The sequence below is a fragment of the Martes martes genome, assembly GCF_963455335.1.
Source record: "Martes martes genome assembly, chromosome: 7".
Classification (NCBI taxonomy): Eukaryota; Metazoa; Chordata; class Mammalia; order Carnivora; family Mustelidae; genus Martes; species Martes martes.
Window position 1 is genome coordinate 67664237 of NC_137894.1, and position 20044 is coordinate 67684280.

At 33.4% G+C, this 20044-nt stretch overlaps 2 protein-coding genes across 4 annotated transcripts in view; one reads left to right on the forward strand and one right to left on the reverse strand.

The window, feature by feature from the left end:
• Positions 1-8368, forward strand: part of FGF7 (fibroblast growth factor 7) — a 50458-nt gene extending 42090 nt beyond the window's left edge. For all 3 annotated transcript variants that reach the window (XM_080808526.1, XM_080808527.1, XM_080808528.1), the window contains exons 3-4: positions 5516-5619; positions 6942-8368. In XM_080808526.1, coding sequence (XP_080664652.1) covers positions 5516-5619; positions 6942-7136 — 299 coding nt within the window. In that variant the 3' untranslated portion in view covers positions 7137-8368. The remainder of the gene's footprint in view (positions 1-5515; positions 5620-6941) is intronic.
• The window catches only part of FAM227B (family with sequence similarity 227 member B), a gene marked incomplete at both ends in the record, with an annotated part of 175659 nt that overhangs the window by 110333 nt on the left and 45282 nt on the right, over positions 1-20044 (reverse strand). The window lies entirely within an intron of this gene.

Here is a 20044-nt window from a genome sequence, read left to right on the forward strand (position 1 = left end):
TATGCAGGTTTAGGGTAGCTCTCAAGCTCAGTCAAAATTAGGAAATAAAAACCGTAATGTTTGCTAGCTTTTCTTTTATACCAACTATCCACAAAATGTAACTGTTGTATGATAGAAGTATTGTTAATTATATGTGGACATCCTCCCATTCGGGTCCAGTTACAACAGTAGGTTCATATTTGTCCCACCATTCTGATACTAAGTAAGTGAAGAACATTTGAGGGCTTTTGTTTGTTTGTTTGTTTCAAAGATTTATTTATTTGAGAGAGGGAGAGAGAGAGCAAGAACATGTGAATGGGGAGAGGGGCAGATGGAGAGGGAGCGAATCCTCAAGCAGACTCCCTGCTGAACACGGAGCATGAACCCAGGGCTCGATCCCAGGACCCTTAGATCATGACCCGATCTGAAATCAGGAGTTGGCTGCTCAACTGACTGAGCTGCCCAGGTGCCCCAAGTGAAGAACATTGTTAATCTTATCTCTCCACATATTGGGGTTAAGAATATTTTAAAAATCTTTCATTTTTTAACAACCCAATTAAAAAGTGGGCAAAATATATGAACAGATAGATATCTTACCAAAGTAGATATGCAGATGGCAAATAAACATATGAAAAGATGCTCACTCTTTAAAGGTTTTACCTCTACCTGGGATGAAGATAGACTTGAAAATAGCAAGGTTTCTGAATGAGTAATATTTTTAATTGTTTGATGTACCTTAAAAATATCTTTCATGGGGCGCCTGGGTGGCTCAGTGGGTTAAAGCCTCTGCCTTCGGCCCGGGTCATGATCCCAGGGTCCTGGGATCGAGTCCCGCATCGGGCTCTCTGCTCAGCAGGGATCCTGCTTCCCTTCCTCTCTCTCTGCCTGCCTCTCTGCCTACTTGTGATCTCTGTCTGTTAAATAAATAAAAATTCTTTCAAAAAAAAATCTTTCACAATGAAATTAATAGATTTAAAGGTAGATTGCTTGGTAATGCATTTAGTAATTTGGCAGAATTGGTATCCTACCAACACTGACTTTCTAATCTGCTTTGTCCAATGTGCTGTGCCCTCTCTTACTCCAGAAAACACAAGAATGACTTTTGTTCAAGTACAGAGTGGGAAGTGAGGTTTTTATAGATCCACAAGGATCTGTAGAAGAATGAACTATGTAAGCTTATGAAATCGTACCCTCCATACCAAAAACCAGGGAGTTGCTCAGAAAATAAAATATGAAAATAAATAGCTTGCAGATATTAGGTTAGCTACCAAACTTATTGTACATGATTTTTTGGTCTACAGTGTATCTATTGCCTTATATAAGACAAATATAAGACATAAACTCATAAGATTAAAGTAGAAGAAGAAATGAAAACAACACCTGTGCTCTCATGTCTTTCATTTTCCTACTCAAAACTGTTGTGTTGCTAGAGATCTGCCATCTCTTCTGGTGTGGCCATTCATTCCTGCACGGGCCAGCATTCATTCAGCTTGATGAATCTGCCCCAACCCTTCTTTGTGTCTTGATATATACATCAGGAATATCCAGCTCCCTAAGAAGTTGTCTCAAACCTGTTCTGGACTGCTTTCCAGTCAGGAAACAACCTAATTTCCACTAGCTTTTCTCCTTATTACATAAACCATGAGATACTGTTGCCAATGCTTCTGAACAGCCAGACTCAGCATTGTTGGTTAGAATAGCATAACTATCCATATCTAAAGAAAATAGTTTATTGCCACTTAACTGTGCTCCGCACTCTGCAGTTATGTTTTCTTTCTCTTTCAGCCAATTTATTCCTTTTGCTATATATATTTTTTTCCAAACACAACTTAACCAACTTTATTCCTTTTCCTATATTCTTAATGATAGCTTGGATTCCCTAGACTCATGAGATTTTTTTTTTTTCTTACTGGCTTCTCTTCTGAATTAGTTTTTTTTTTTAAAATCCCCTCTAAAAATGCTTATTTTCTCTAATAAGCTGTATCATAGAAAAGAGTATTTCAAGCTTTTTCACTTTCACAACTAGCCAAGAAAAACAATTTTATTTATATTACACATGATTGGTGACCATTCACAGTAGGACAAACAAAACAAATATGCCCACGTCATTCCAAATAGTTCCCTTGGTGTCCTTATATCCAGGAATTTTTCCCGGCAAGCTGTTGAGTTCCGGGAAGCATTTCTTTTAATTTTTTGGCTGATCCCCTTGTCCCTGCCTCTCTATTTTGTTAATATTTTAGGAAGTGGAGCATAATACTGGAATGAACCACCTTAATATCAAACAAAGCTTCCTTTAGCAAATATGATAGAACACAGATACTCAATATACTTGACAGCAATGTTTAAAATTACTTTTATCCCATTTACTCATTCCTTTTCCTATGTCTATTTCCTCAACTTGTAGACCCAATGATGTTGAGGCTAAGGCATAAGGATAGGGGCTGGAAAAGTCAAGTATCACTTTAAAGCTGGCTAATTTTGAGAATGAGTACAGAAGAAAAGTTAAGAAGATGCTGTTTTTACTGGGGTGGTACTAATAATGTGGTTGACTTTTATGAAGATACTGAGTTAAAAGTGAGAGCAGTTTTCTATACCTTGTTCCTAAATTTGGCATATACAAACCACTGTGTTATCTAAATCTACAATGAAATTCTAGCTGTGCTAGATGTGTAAGATTAACAAAATTGTTTGTTAACAATAAAAAATAATTTTGCATAGCATCACAGCATTTCAGAATGTATCAGATTTCTAAAAATATGGTAATAATGTATTTTACTTTTTAAATATTTAATATTTACATTGAACACTCTGAACACTGGGAACACCCAGTGTTAAAGAAGAATATCCGTAGGTGTCACCTGAAGCATCCTCACATGTGCTCCTCTGCCACTGCTTCCCTCTTTAATCTACTGTTTAAAATTACATCCTGGAATTTCATCATTACCACACCCTGATCACAATACTGATATCTTCAAAAGATGTAGCAAGTCAGAATGCTCTGGTCTGATTATGATTGTATACAGGGCTTAAATTTTACTAGTGAGAATATTAAGACACATATTGAAGCATAATTATTATTTATACTTATTACCTTCCCCTATTGATAAAAGTGGAACCACTGAACTCTATGAATGTACTGTGGAAGTGAGAATTCTTTGCTTTCACGTGGACAGATAGTTTCTCGGTTCTCTTTCCTTCTCATTGTTTTTCATTTTGAATTTGCTTATTGTTATGACTTCCTAGGGTCATAAAATATTGAGAGATAATGGTAATATATTTAATCCAATAGCTTCTCAATGATATTATTGCTATTATCAACTACTTATAAAGGCATAGCTTAGTTGTGACCAAAATCTTGAGAATTAAGATTTTTTATTCATTGATGCCAGTAGTTGTTATGAGGTCATTGATTACTTTTCATCTACCTTTTAGTAAAATTGGGGTATTTAATGAAATAGTTTATTGAATTTTTAATGACACCTAATAACTCGATCCATAAGTCATTGTTTATATCTTGAGTCCTATCCTGATTGTAAGAAAGGGAGTAGAAATTGTGCTATTTAAAACCAAATGATTTGTTGGTCTGAAAATTTAGAATGAAATAAAATAATCATAAATCATTCATAATTTATTAGAATTGAATATAAAATATTTTCATCATTAAAACTAATTCTAATGCTCCACATTTTTCAAATACAAACAGAATCAAAAGGTTTTCTTTCCTTTTAATTAAGATATGTTTGCTATTTATACTTGATATTAACTTCTGAAGTTCAGAAATTAGAGCCATTTTCCTTAATTTGTGTCCTCAAATTACACTAGGGTTCTATACATTCTGACAATACTTCATAAATACTTAAAAAGATTAATATTCATTCTTTTGCATTTCCTTCATAGACCTCAGTTTTTATGAGCAGCTCTAGAACTCTCAACTGGATGACCTCTGGCTAGAGGGCCTCTGTATGCAGCATATATGTGAAACAGATGACAAAAATTAGCAGGCTATATTAATCCTGATGAAGTGGGTTTCAATTTTATTCTCCAGATAGGAAAACTAAAGCAAAAAGAATAAATAAGAGGATGAAGCAAACCCATGAATAAAAAAATCAGATTTTCCTTTAATTCAGTAAATATTTTGGAAAACAGCTTTTGGAGACTTGATTTTATGCAGATAATTTTCACTTGGAATTTTTTTTTTGCATTATGTTAGGCACAGGAAAGAGAATGTCTCATGGCTGCACCTTCATGTTCAAAGTATAATTAATAGCAGTTATTTAAAAAGGTTCACTAAACTTTTAATTCCTACATTTAAATGTTTTAAATACTTTTAAATGTTTTTAAAAATTTCTTGAGATTTTACTGTATTTATGTGAGTCATTAAAATATAGTACTTAAGGAAAAGATACATAATAAACAATAATAGGTTATAAATAATAGGTTAGTATTCTTATGGTAACCATGTTTTATAAAAACAATTTCAACAAAGATTAAAAATTAGAAAGGTATAAAGTTATACAATATCATATGAGCAGGATTCATAATTTGGTTTTATTTTTTTATTTTTTTAAAGATTTTATTTGTTTATTTGAGAGAGAGAAACAGCACATGCAGAGCAGGGGGGGAGGGGTGGAGAGAGAGAATCTCAAGCAGATTCCATGCTGAGTGTGGAGCCTCACCCTGGGGTTCTATCACATGACCCATGAAATCATGACCTGAGCTGAAACCAAGAGTTGGTATGCCTAACTGACTGAGCCACAAAGGTACCTCCATAATTTGGTTTTAAATTGTCTTTTCATATATCAAAAAACTCAATATCAGTTTAAAATGTTTAATCTTTTTCAAGGCGGTAGGTTCTATTACCATCATTTAAAATTGCTTTAAATGAATTTTATTCAATTTCAGTAAATTCAAGGGATTTTCTGTTAGCAATGATTTTTAACATAAAGTTTAAGAGAAAAGTAAAGATGTTAGCTTATTATATACTTTCATAGTATTATATAATGATTAAGAGCCAGATTGTCTGGGTTCAAATTTCACTTCTGCCATTTACCAGTTGAGAGAATTTGGGCAAATTAAACTTCTCTATGTGTGGGCCTCTTGATCTATAAAACTGGAATAACTAGAGTACTTATTTCATAGCCTTGGTGATAAGAAGGTGAGTTAATATATAGAAGCCTTGGAAAAATTCTGAGAATGTGGTATAAGATCAATAAACATTAGCTGTTATCATGATGATTATTATAGTAAATTAGAAATGTAATTCTAGGGAAGGAAAAGCTGAATTTAAATATTTACCTATTTCTTTGAATCCAGGTATCTTTTTCTATTAAAAAAATCAATAGTTTGCACTTCCATATTTAATAAGGACTACTCTGGTATTTGTGTGTTATGGGTAGGTGGCTTCAGTCTGAGTTAATAATCAGATTCATAATTTTAATAACTTCTAACTGAAAAAAGGATAAGAACAAATGGCCATTCTTGGATAATCTGCAAAGCTGAGTGAATAACTGACTTATCTTTCTGTGATCTCTTGCAGATATCATGGAAATCAGGACAGTGGCAGTTGGAATTGTGGCAATCAAAGGGGTAGAAAGTGAATATTATCTTGCAATGAATAAGGAAGGAAAACTCTATGCAAAGGTATTGATAATTGATAGTTTAGACTTAATTTTTTGAACTTATTTTTGTCAAAATATCTTGCCTTTCCTCTTCTTTTCTTTCTTTCTTTCTTTTTTTTTTTTAGAGAGGGACAGAAAGAGAAAGAGAGAGAGAGGAGGCAAGGGAAAGGCAGAGGGAGTGGGAGAGAGAGAATCCTAAGCACAGGCTCCACACCGAGCACAGAGCCCAGTATGGGCCTGATCCCATGACCTTGAGATCATGACCTGAGCCTAATCCAAGAGTTTTACTTTTAACCAACTGAGCTACCCAGGTTCCCCAAACAAAACATCTTGCCTTTCTGAAAAGAAAAGGTGAAACTAATTTCTTTCCAATTATATAATTTAATGATTTCATTAAAACACTTTCTATTCAAGCATTGAGAGAAACAGTTTTTGCAGGACCTTGGACAAATTGATTAAGCTCTCCAGGCTTGGATGTCTTCATTTGTGAAATGAGTTGGATTAACTGACCTCCCAGGATACTTCCATCTCTGAAATTGCATGTGCACTTTAGATACTTAAAATATAAAATTTCATTATGAGAATATTAAAGCTCTTTAGTTAAAGTTCACCCAATCTGTACATTGCTGACATGAAAATTCTTGGGAAAAATATTCAGACTTTGTTTATCAACATCAATCTCACAATCATGGGCTTTGAACTGTGAGCATTCATGTTGTTCCCACTTTATTACAATGTGAAATATGTAACAGTTCATCCCACCATAAAAAAATATAATTGACTTTCATTTGTATTCCCACAGCCCAGCAATCATGATTAACTGGCACAGGCTTATTATATAGTAATAGAGGTTTAACTGAATGAATGACTGAATGAATGAATAGTTGGATGAATGAACAAATAAACTTAATTTTCTGTCACAATTGCAGGCAGTATAGTAGTAAATGAAGAAAGGCGTGAAATATGTCCTTTGATTGAGGGAGGCATATGCTCTGCCAATCATATCAAGTCTCATCAGTTAGGGAATGAGTGATTTGGGCATGGTAATATGAGAGCAGCTACTTAGAGTGAAATAGCTCCTAACACTAAAGATTAGTAGTAACCAATGGCCCAAAAGATAGACATTTGAAAATATGTTGCATAACTAAATATGTGTCATTTTGTCTTTTTAAAAAATTTTAAGATGTCTATTTTTTTGCAAATGCTAATTTATATCTAACAAACTGCAGTAGGTCCACTAAAAAAAAGAAAAGGTCATATATGATTTAATTTTACTAAATATTACTGCTTACTACTTGAGTCCCTCTAAAATAATCTGGATAATGTTGTTTGTTGTTTTAACAGAAAGAATGCAATGAAGATTGCAACTTCAAAGAATTAATTCTGGAAAACCATTACAACACATATGCATCAGCTAAATGGACACACAGCGGAGGAGAAATGTTTGTTGCTTTAAATCAAAAGGGGGTTCCTGTAAGGGGGAAAAAAACGAAGAAAGAACAAAAAACAGCCCACTTTCTTCCTATGGCAATAACATAATCATATATGGTATATAAGAAACCAGTTCCAGCAGGGAGATTTCTTTAAGTGGACTGTTTTCTTTCTTTTTCTCTTTTCTTTTCTTTTCTTTTCTTTTCTTTTCTTTCTTTCTTTCTTTCTTTTTTTTTAAGTAACCAAGAAAGGCTGGAAAACTACTGAGAAACTGATCAAGCTGGACTTGCGCATGTATGTTTATTTTAAGAGACTGCATTAAAGAAAGATTTGAAAAAAATATACACAAAAATCAGATTTAGTAACTAAAAGTTGTAAAAAATTGTAAAACTGGTTGTACAATCATGATGTTAGTAATAGTAATGTTTTTTCTTAAATTAATTTACCCTTAAGAGTATGTTAGATTTGATTATCTGGTAATGATTATTTAAATATTCCTATCTGCTTATAAAATGGCTGCTATAATAATAATAATGCAGATGATGTTATAAAAGATATGTCAGACCTAAAGGCTGCTGGAATGATTTGTCAGATAATCAAGCCAATACAAACTATGGAAGATGAGCAGTATTTGAAAGTTTTTTTTAGTGAAAAATTATAATCCACTTAAATTCTAATCAGAAAAGAAAGAATATTCTCAGGATTCTAGTATGGAATGGAATCAAATAGGTAGTTTTACAAAAGTAAAATATTAGAAAATGCTTGTACCTATTAACAAGAAGAAAATTCCCAATGCTGCTCAAACTGAAAGGATAATGGCTTAAAGGATGTTTTCAAAAATCTTGTATATAAAATAGCAATAATGATGACAATACTGTATTTCATCTCACTTGGCACAAAATAACATCTTATAATCCCTAAAAGTAAAATTGAGAAATCTTTAAGTTTTTTTCAAGTAACATAATCTTTTGTATAATTCATATTTGGGAATATGACTTTTAATAATGTTCTTCCCATAAGTAATCGTGCTTTTTCTCTGTGGTTATAGCATTAAACTCTATTTTAAGTTGTATTTGAACTTTATTGTTTTGTTATTTAAGTTTATGTTATTTATAAAAAAAACCTTAATAAGCTGTATCTGTTTCATATGCTTTTAATTCTAAAGCAATAACAAAACCGTCTGGCTCAACTGCAAGTTGACCTCATGACCAACACCGAGTCTAGTACGTAGCACGTGGGCCAGCAAATCCTGGATGGCAGACAAAAATGACAGCCTGCAGCAATTCTTACAATAGATGTTGCACAGGAACAATAAAAAAATGTGAAATATATTTGGCTACATATTGTTGTCAATTAGATTGGATCATATAAGTAAAATCACTGAAGATACAAGAACTTAAAGGATTTTAAAGTTAGAATATACTTGAGTTCATGAGTAGAAAAGTGCCATACTTTTAAAATTTGCATACTTAAGAGTTAGTAATTTTCTAATGTCTAGAAATTTATGCCATTCAAAATATTGCCACATGGAAAGTCCTTTTCCTGACTGATGGCAAGAGCATAATGCCCAAAACAGAACATACAATTAGGGATTTGAGGACCTGAATATCATGAAAGCTTGAGGTGAGGCTACAGGTAGTAGGCTTATTTGTAAGATAAAGATAAATTCCACTTCATAATTCTTTGATTGGCAGATTTGGTAGCACTTTATGTGTTCACCAATTGGAGGTCAACATTTATCTAAATTAAATTTAGATACTATTGGAATGCTTATCATTGTGCTTTAATTTCAAAATATTCCTCATCAAGTCTCTTCATTTTATATAAATATTATTGACTAATACATTTATAGGCAAAAGTTACATAAAAAGGCTAAAACAACAGGAACAACAGATTCATTTGATCTTCTTGCTGTTCACCTATATGTCCAAGTGGCAGGAAGCTAGAAAGAACTGCCCTTCCTCAGATATACTCTGGGACATGCTATGATTGATATTCTGAACTGCTCTCTGATTCATAGGCCTTGCTAGGCTAGGTTCCTAGATCAGGTTTCTATGGCTGAGGTCTTGTGAAAATAACAAGGGCAGAGGAGAAACTACGTGTTTCCTTAGTGCTTAGCAGAGTGTCTAACCATAATCAATTTTTATATGAATTCATTCAATGTTTGACTATTAAAGAAAATTCAGACTAAGACTAATCTTTCTTCATTTTTAAAAGTTAGGGCAAAACATGATGATATAAAATTTGAACAGAGACTATATATATATATATATATATATAATATAAAATCAATATTTAAGCACACCAAATTTAGCAGTAAATCCAATCTGGTAGTGTTTCTAGAAACACTTCTAATTCATTTTTTATCTTCTCTTCTTTTAAAAATTTATCATGCAAATTTTAGAAAATAAAATCAGTACTAGTTACATACATTTAGAATTCCAGAATCTTAAAACTGTCTCTTGTATTCATCTGTAGACCAGGAAACTGAGATTGTGATACATCCATAGTAGCTGGTTAGGTACAAAGAGGTCACAAAAGTCTAGGTCATTTAGCATGTATTTCATACCCTTAGATTATTAGGATTATTAGCTAGTAGTTTCCTTCTTTAAAAAAAATTCTATTGAGGAGTGCCTGGGTGGGTCAGTTGGTTGTGTCCAACTCTTGATTTGGGCTTGGGTCATGATCTCAGGGTTGGTTTGGAGCCACACATCAGGCTCCATGCTGGGTGTGGAACCTGTTTAAGATTTTCTGTCTCCCTTTGCCCCGGCCACCACCCCCTCATGTTTGCTCTCTCTCTCAAAACAATTTCTTTTTTTATTGAGATATGATATTTATGTTTGTATGCAAAGGCAATGTATGTTTTGGCAATTCACTTCATATACAATAATTAGTCTATGCTGTGATGATTTGACTCAAGAGGAGGAAAAAGATGATACAATTTCTTTTTTTTTTTGTATGTTGCTTTTTTATTTAGTCTGACGATCTGCCTTTTATTTTTTTTAATTTTTTTATTTTAATAAACATATAATGTATTTTTATCCCCAGGGGTACAGGTCTGTGAATCGTCAGGTTTACACATTTCACAGCACTCATCATAGCCCATACCCTCCCCAATGTCCATTAGAGATGATACAATTTCTAATCCTGTTTCCTATTCTACTCTTCCATGTGCCCCTTTATTTACAAATGGGGAACAGTAAGCAAAATGTCCATATAAATGGAGTAATCTTTTCTAAAATGTTCCTTGAAAGGGAAAATTGGTTAAATTCATAGGATTCCAACAAGGAAGGAAAAAATTAAATGAAAGAATATAAACTGTTAACAAAAGAAGTAATGAAAAGATATTTTCAATGCAATTAGTGAACTAAAACATTTTTTTTGTTAAAAAAAAAGCCATAGTATAAATTATCAGCCTTTGAGTTGGCTATAAATTGACCTAATGATAAGAGAGAAGAAATGCTGGAGATAAATTCTTAGTTTCTATCTCTTAGAGTTTGCTCCTCGGGTTCTCTGGCATTACAAAGAACATACAGATGGACTACAAGACCAACTGTAGGAAAAGCAATTCTATAACCACAAATGCACTAAATCAGTGTCTCTCAAAATTGTCTACTGAAATAACAATAATAGTAGAAGTAAAGAATGAGGGTCTAGGGAATAATGTAAAGGTGGCACACAAAATTTCTTGAAAATCTTTTTTCTCTTAAAACTCATGTGATTTTTGTATTTTATTTCATAATATATGTGTTTGCACTAATATAAAATTTATACCAATAAACAAAAGTGATACATCAGAAAGATTTACAAGGTTTATCATGCAGTTTCATTTACATCACTACCCTATTGCCATATACCTGGACATGAATAAGACACAGGAGATCCATACTGTTTATTATCCAACTTTATACATAGATGACACATGGCCAAAGAAAATAAAAACTTTATCTAAAGTTTACTATGAATAGGAATGATATTAAAAATATTTAATGACCAGTATGAATGGTTACAGGTCAATTAGAATATGCCACTTATCTATCAGAACAGATACAGGCCACTGCAACTGACTTGTGGGTATCAGATGATCATTAGCTGTGACTATTTCTATGGTCACTCTGAAACAGATTTCAGAGAATATCTCTTAATTGGTCTCTATGATTTGAGTTCTTCATGTGCATCTTAATATGAAATAGTTCATTAAAATTTATAACTGTTTCAGCATTGTTGTCAGGCTACTCTTTGTTCGACTTCTGTATTTATTCAATAAAGCTGCTGCTTTCAATAAGGTTGATGTTCCTTCAGGCCACATTTACTTCCACTCATCCTCTAACTTCGAATGATTTGTTAACAAAATGCACTTCTCTTAGGCTGAGGAGACTTGGCAGGAAGCAAAAAATAATAAAAGAAATAAAAATAATAAAAGAAAATAATAAAAAAATAATAAAGTCCAACTCTCTTCCCCCAAATCCCTGTATTTACTCTCCCCTGAGTACCTTTCTTCTTACATGTTCCTTTTACTTCCTGATAATTATGTGGTTCCAGTTTCCACATCCTCATCATTGAAATTATGAGAATCTATACAAACTTGTTTTCTTTCCTATCACCAGAACTTACAACAACTGAAATATGAGATAAATAATAATATTTAGCTTACAGATGGCAGGACTTTCTTCTTGACAAATCCAGCCATGTGTTAGTTATAGACTGTTATTTAACAAATTATCTTAACACTTAATGACTTAAAACAGCAAATTGAGACATTTATTGTCTCATGTTTTACGTGGTCAGGAACCTGGACATGGGTTGGCCAGTACTCTCTAGTTAGAATCTCTCATAAAGCTACAATCAAGGTGTTGGCCAGGGCTATGGACATCCATTATTTCAATGCTTAGCTTAGAAAGGGATTCACCTTGGGTCCTCACTGGTTGTTGGCTCAAAATATCACTTTCTTATCACATGAGCCTCTCTATAGCACTATTTAAACCATGGCAGTTTGTTTCCTACACAGCAAGGAACCAGACAGAATGCCCCAAATGGAAGCCACAGTATTTTTAGAACCTAATCTTGAGAGTGATATCCCATTACTTCTGCCTATACAAGGTAAGGAAATTACACAGACATAAATACCAAAAAGCAGGGATCATCAGATACCATCTTAAAAGCTGCCTAACACAAATAATAAGTGGGATTTTTTAAGGTCACTGCCATAAGACAGGATTCTTTAGGGACTAATAAGAATAATTCACAGCTTTTCTTGGTGAGCCATTCAGCAGAGAAAAATAAGCATTCTCTGTGGCAACATTCTTGATACTTCCTGAGGGATACTGTATAGCCCATTCTTGCAAAGGTAATTGAGAAAAGGTTGGAACCACAGTTTAGACTGCCTATTAGCTTGAGTTGTGCCTCTTTAGAACTCCTAATATAGCTGGAAAACTAACAGTATCACTTTGCCTCTATATGAAGGATATAACCCAGCCTTCAGACCCAATCTGATGATAATCCTCCCTTCCACTTCCCTACCTCAAGAGAGTAAAATCATATATACTAGCTGAAACCTTCTTGAGCCGTAGAGAGTCTTATTCTAGATGGCAGAGGCAATCAATCACAAGTTGCACATGACCATGTGAGGATAAGACCTAAAAAGACTTGAAAAACAATCAATTTTAATGCTAGATGCATATTGGAATCACCTGGGTTTGTTTTTTGGTTGTTTTTTTTTTTTGAGAAAATGAGGCTTAGCCCCCAGCCCAGGTCAATTGCATCCGTATATCTGGGATGGGACACAGGCAGTGATATTTTTAAAGCTCCCCAGGAGATTCTAAGGTACCTATGCATTTGAGAACCAATTGGCCAAATGGGGGGTGGGGGTGGGAGTGAGAAAGGAAATCCCTTTAGGATCTATACCTGGTTCTTAATTTTTGTTTCTTCCTTAAACACTCTGAAAAGCCTTATTTTGCTTCCCATCTTAATTCCATATTTTCCAATATGATTTCAAAGTCTACAGTGCTTCTTGGATCCCTGGTTTTCCTAGATGCCTTTACATCTTTGCTACTCATGGTTGAGGCTAAAAGGAAATGCAAACACTAGAAAGAGAGCTACAATTGTCTTTGCATTCAGACAATTATGAGGTATAAACTATGCAAAGGGTACCCCCACATACACCATAGTCCTTTTTCAAACAGAGCAGCCACAGTGATTCTGTTAAATTGTATTTCAGATTATGCAATTCCTCTGTTCAAAGCTACAATTGTTTCCCATATTACTCAAGACAGAAATCAAAGTTTTTAGAGTTGCCTATGGAGTGGCAATGGAAAAAGTCAGTGATTAAAAACTTAGATGTTAAATTAGGTGTGGGCAAGACAACAGGGAAAAATAATAACAATCCAGAATTATGCATGCAGATTCCTTGGACGATTATCATTGAATTCTCTGTACACTGTAGGCAATATTTAGTGGGCATGATAATTATTAGAATCATACTCAGAGTTCATAGCCCCACATAAAATCTGATAAATGAATGCACATTGTTATGTCTGAAGTAAAAAAAAAAAAAAAGATTGAAGGCATGCATATATCAATTTAACAAAATTTTTCTATTAATCAATCAATTCATGGATCTGACAGTCTAGATAAATGAGAAGACCTCTATTTTACTTCTCCTTAATTAATTGATCTATCATTGGTTATTTTGGTTGTTTCAACTTTCCACTAACAGAAATATGAAATCTCCTTGTTATACACTTTCTATTTCTGATTATATTCTTTTTTCAAAGACTTTATTTGAGAGAAATTGAGCAAGTGAGAGAGAGAGAGAGAGAGAGCGTGCACACAGAAATGGGGGCGAGGGAGAGGCAGAGGGGGAGGGACTAACAGACTCCTTGCTGAGCAGAGAGCCCGATGCAGAACTCAATCCCAGGACTCTGGGACCATGACCCGAGCAGACAGCAGACATGTAACTGACTGAGCCACAATGCACCCCGATTATTTTCTTAAGATTATTACAAGAAATAAAATTATTAGACCAAAAAAAATCATGTAAGAATGCAAATTGAAAAACTGATTTTCAGAAAGCTTTTTCCAAATACATACTCCAACCAACAGTGCGTGGAAGTAGATAAACATTCTAATATTTATACTCAAAATTTAGTCAGCTTTTATTCTTGTCTCTACTTCACCAAAACCCAGGCAACTTCTTTTTCAACATCTTTAGATGTATCTCTTTCTTGGTCCTTCTACAACCTCATGACCTCATGTCTAGAGTTAAGCAATAGTTCCTTAATCATTCTTCTGTCTCAAGTTCTTCCCCATCTCAGATGCTACCTAATTCCTAATCTTCCTAAAATACTACTTTGACTATGTCAGTTGCCAGAGGAAGAATCCATGTTCTATATTGCCTATTGGATTTAAATTATTTAAAATATCATCCAAAGCCATTAAACAATTAGCTCTACCTTACCTGTTCAATCTTCTCACTGCTCAACACAGACTTTATAGTTTCCTTAGTCCACTGTGTTTATCCCATGGTCTGTCTCTCCTCACCAACCCATAAGTTTTATAAGGAAAACGATCTTAGGTTTTTGTTCACTTATATATCCCAAGCACCTTTGAAAGCCTCTGGCATAGAGTAAGCACTCAGTAAATAGTCACTAAATAAACAGTTAAACCAATTCTAATTCAGTGACAGAATAATGAGCGTGTATAACTACAAAGCATGATTCCAATATTTAAGGAAGATACAAATGTAATTGTTACAAATGCATAGAAACATACCACCTTGTTTTGTTCAAATCAGTGACTAAATCTCTCAGAAGAATTCAAATCCTTGTTATTCACTTCATCTTAGCATGGCTTTTTCATGTCTCTCAATAAAGAATGTTAATGCATTTCATAATACAATAAGAATCCACTTTTTTTTTTCATGCTATTCTGCACCTCTGATAACTACTACCAACCAACAAATTAATGTATCTGGGGGAGGCATTTGCCAGTCACCCTGTGACAGACCATGGAAGATAATCTTAAAAGCTAAATTAGTATTTAGAAAGTTGCTTGGTCGGGGCAACTGGGTGGCTCAGTGGGTTAAAGTTGCTTGGTAACATGGCATCAAAGCAAAGGGAGGTAAAATGGTTTTGAAAGATATATTAACCAAATTATTATAAAAATTGAATTCACAACGGTCAAATCTGGATAGTTCTGTAAAAACACTGCGGTTTCCGATTCTTCAGACTATTATCTATTTTGTGCCACATGTTGTTTATCCCACTTTTGTTCATATAGTCTTTCTCCACATAGTATGAATACAACCAATGACAATACAATAATACAACTTATCAAATTACACACTGAGAGTTTATATCTCTGTCCATCTTAGTGTCTTGAGGTTTCCTCTCCCTTTAGCCATGCAAATTCCTTGGTTTTCTTTCAATATCGTATAATGAAAAGCACAATGTTGAGATTTCACTGGTTTAATTCTCAGAAAGCTACTTTATTTCCAAGTTTTAAGGGTTCTTTTTTATTGTCCCTAAGCATTGCTGACAGTGAAGAGGTAGCAAATTGACAGAGGTACAAATTAAAGTTGAAGTAGGTATTGGGCTATTGTTCATTGGGCTATTACTGTTTCTGGAACATATCACTTGCTAAATATCACTAGTACTTGTATATGAAGTAACTAGTTACTAGTATACTAGTAACTATGTTTCTTTTCTATTTCTTATCTCCCACAGCACTAAGTATAATGACACACATAGGTACTTAAAAGTTACATATTAACTGAATATAAGGATATGTTACTGCATATAGTTTAAACTACAGTTTATAAAAAATCATGAAGTATTTTAACTTCTTAATTTTCAAGTCCAGATAAAGAAAAAATTTGGGTTTAGAAACTAGAGGAGAGGTATAAAAATAGTTCTTCAAAAATGATCTTCATCTGAGTTTAAAAGGTTATATGGTGTTCCACAATAAGAGAAGTAAAGATTAAAACTTTAGTCTTGTAAATAATCTAACAATACACTGGTTAAAGGGAGCTGGCTTGTAAATCCTGAGTCATTCCAGATACTGAAATTCTATAACTGCTTACATTCCAGTCCTAAAAAGGGAGATATGCCATTTAGTTTGGAAGGCAAATTTTAACTATCTGCTGTCTACTTTGTTAAAAACAAAAACAGAACTTTTTTTAGTTTAAAATTTTGGAGAAAAGTTAAGCCCACATGATAATAAATATCCCAAATGTTAAGGAGAAATTATGGTTTAAATACATTTTGGATTAGAAGAAGCAATTCTAAGACAGCATTATACACGGAGCATAGGTTATTTTATTTCCTGAAAGTCATACATATGCACACATGCATATATACATCCACTCATGTTTTACCCCAATTCTGCCCTTCACCTGCCTTAGCATCCCTCTAGCACACAGATAAAAACATTTATACACACAAGGCACACACACGAGATACACACAAACACACATGGACATGCACACAACTATAGAGGGGGAAGAGTTCTAAAATAATAAATCTAAGTCACCACTCTCTGTTGCTAATTCTACCTCAACAGTCAACAGCAACTTAGGAAGCTTATTCAGTATTTAAGAATAAAAGTAATAACATAATAAAATGCTAGAGAGGGGGAATATAGAAATAATCTAACCTAATCATGTCAGTTTTTTAATGTGGAAAGGTTATGTAACATGATCAAAGAATTCAAGTCTTTAATGTGCAAATTAAATACATCAGCACTGAAGAAATATTAGTAACTGCAGAAAATTTTCCAAATCGAAACATACTATGGCCTAGTAAATAAATTATCTGAGTCTTATGTTTAGGGGATTCTCCATAATGATTGCGGAGTCCAGCATGGGGATAAGTAACACAGAAACTGTAAAACAACAAGCAGGATATAATAGCTCTCCAATGCCATGGAGCAAGCCTTCACAGTGATTTCCTGTAGGGCAGTAGCCCTCAAGCTCTTTGGTCTCAGGGCTCTTTTATACTCTTAAGAATAACTGAAGATACCAAAGAACTTTTGTTTAATGGACTCTGTATCTATTAGTATTCCCAATAATAGAAATTAAAACTGAGAAATCTTGCATATTTGTTCATTAAAAATAATAGTAATAAACTCATTTCTTATTAAAATAAATAGTATCTTTATAGAAAAGCTAGCTATTTTTAAAAATTTTTGATTTAAATTCCAGTTAGTTAACCTAATGTAGTATTAGTGTCAGGTACACGATAGAGTGATTCAACACTTCAATACATCACCTGGTGCTCATCACAAACGACCTCCTTAATCCCCATCCTATTTCACCCATCCCTCCACCCACCTCCCCTTTGGTAGCCATCAGTTTTTCTCTATAATTAAGAGTCTGTTTCCTGGTTTGCTTTCTCCTTTTTTATCCCCTTTGTTTGTTTGTTTTGTTTCTTAAATTCCTCATATGAGTGAAATCATATTGTATTTGTCTTTCTCTGACTGACTTATTTCACTTAGTATTATACTCTCTAGTTCCATCCATGTAATTGCAAAGGGCAAGATTTCATTCTTTTTTAACAGCTGAGTAATATTCCATTGTGTGTGTATGCACATATATCACATCTTATTTTTTTCTTGGGAAAAAAACTATTTTCAAGAAAAGTTTTGAGAAGAATAACATTATTTCACATTTTAAAAATCTCTTTAACATCTGCCTTAGTAGAAGACAGCATTCCAATATTTACTTCTGCATTTGTTTTGTTGTGGTACATTTTTAAAGAATATATTTGTATATTGATATATATGAAGAAAATCTGGTATCACACATATATTGGAAAAATGAGAATTTGAGTTGCCTTCTCATATAATTGTGAATATTCTTTGATAGTACACCAAAACTTGACAGGTTGTAACTTCTTAATGGTAGGTTGCAATGTGGAATCTAAAATCACATTTTAAAAATCCATGTATTATTTTAAAAAATACAATGTACTGATCATTTGAAAAATACTGGTTCTGTGAGTTATGCAGATCTTCTAAATGTTAACACATTTCTTTATATGATATCAAAAAATAACATTTATTGATATCACCACTGACTTATTAGGCAGACTTTAAGTATTGAAAAACTGTCAATATTGTGGTGATAGAAGTACATTCTCCAAAATTTTTCGTTGATACATAAATTTTTTTGTTTTTATTTTTTTAAAATTTCTTTTCAGTGTTTCAGAATTCATTGTTTATGCATCACACCCAGTGCTCCATGCAATACATGCCCTCCTTAATACCCACTTTATTATTGGTCACAGCAAAAGCATTCTATACATAAGGATTACTACACTACTCTTTATTTCAAAATGTGTGGCTCCCCTTTCCATAGTACTGAATTGTCACTATGTAGCCCCTTCCCAGCCACAGCTTTTATTTTCTAGCCCTCCTTACATCTAAATACAGCTATGGCTTGTCCTCACTAATGGCATCTGATTGAAAGTGATGTGGGTAACTTCTGAGCCTAGACTTTTTAAAAGTGAGGTATAATTAACATCACATATTAATTTCAAGTGTACAATATAATGATTTGTTATATGTATACACTGCAAGATGATCACCACAGTAAGTCAGTTCATGTCCATGACTATATATTGTTGCCAAATTTTTTTCTTGCAATGAGAATTTTCAAGATCCACTCTCCAACCTACTTTCAAATATGTAATATAGTATTATTAACTAACTCACTATGCTACACATTATAGTCCCATGAGGTATTCATTTTATAACTGGAAATTTAAAACTTTAGCCAAGACTTTTAATACTTCTCTTATATTCTCCTAGTGCAGATTAATTCTAATGGCTATCCAATTCTATAGGCTGGTGACCCCAGAAGGCAGAAACAGCCTGGATCTCTGAAACACTATGTGGAGGAGAGGTACTCGTTGATCACTAGCTAAAATAAAAACTCAGCAAGATACCTTTAAAGGCAGGCTAGGGGCGTAGAAAAATATAAAAGCCTCAAAGTTCAAATAAATACATAGATTTCCTAGTAGTCACAACCTAAGTAGAAATTTAGAGAAAAAACTATTTCGTAAAAACCAAACCAAACCAAACCCAAAACCCTCTTTATGGAATTCTTGACTTTTTGAAATGGTACAATCGCCCTTTTAGTTTCCCTGCCAAAAACACTGGTGCATAGCAGACCTGTGCTTTCCCAGTGGAGGCTCAGTTACTTTCAGAAGATTAGAAATTCCAACCCTTTGGTGTCATTGCACTTCCGGACTACTTTGGCCCCAGAATGTGGGTTCCTAATTCCCCAAACCACTGCTATTTCTAGAGGAATCCATATACAAAGTTTGGAAATAAGTGAAATTTCCCCCCCAGTCTTCTGTTCCTTTTCTGACCCTTCTAGTAATATATCTCCCTCCTTCCTTCTCATGTATTAAAATTTGATCCCAAGAAAGGATCTAAAAACTCATTCACATTAGTCACGAATGAAGGATTAAGGCTATGACCACTCTTATAAGTTGAACTCTTATCCTATGATGACAATTTTAAGCCTTAATGTACTTCTAAGCTTGTAAAATTAAATGACTAAGAGGAAGCATGTGAGTTGGCTATGAGTTCAGACTCTAAGGCCAGAATTTCCTGGACATGAATTCATATTCCACTACTTACCAGTTATGTGACCTTGGATAAGTTATTACTTAATTTCTTATGCTTCAGTTTTCTTACTTTATAAGGGATAATAAAAGTGAACTGCTACATAAGAATATTACTAATAAGGCTCTATAGAAAAAGTTAATAGACATTATGAAGTATATACTTCAAATTGAAGATTTGTATGTTTAAGATAAATTATTAAATTTTAATTTTGAGCAGTATATGAAAGGAAACACCCATAAACCCCTAATCTGCTCTCCCAAACTTAAAAGATCTCATCCAGAAATAGAAAAATCTACTCATTTTAGAATCAAATATAAAAAGTATTTTTCAAATATTTAGGGGTAAGTAAAATAATGATACATTTTATCAAGATTTCCTGTTATTAA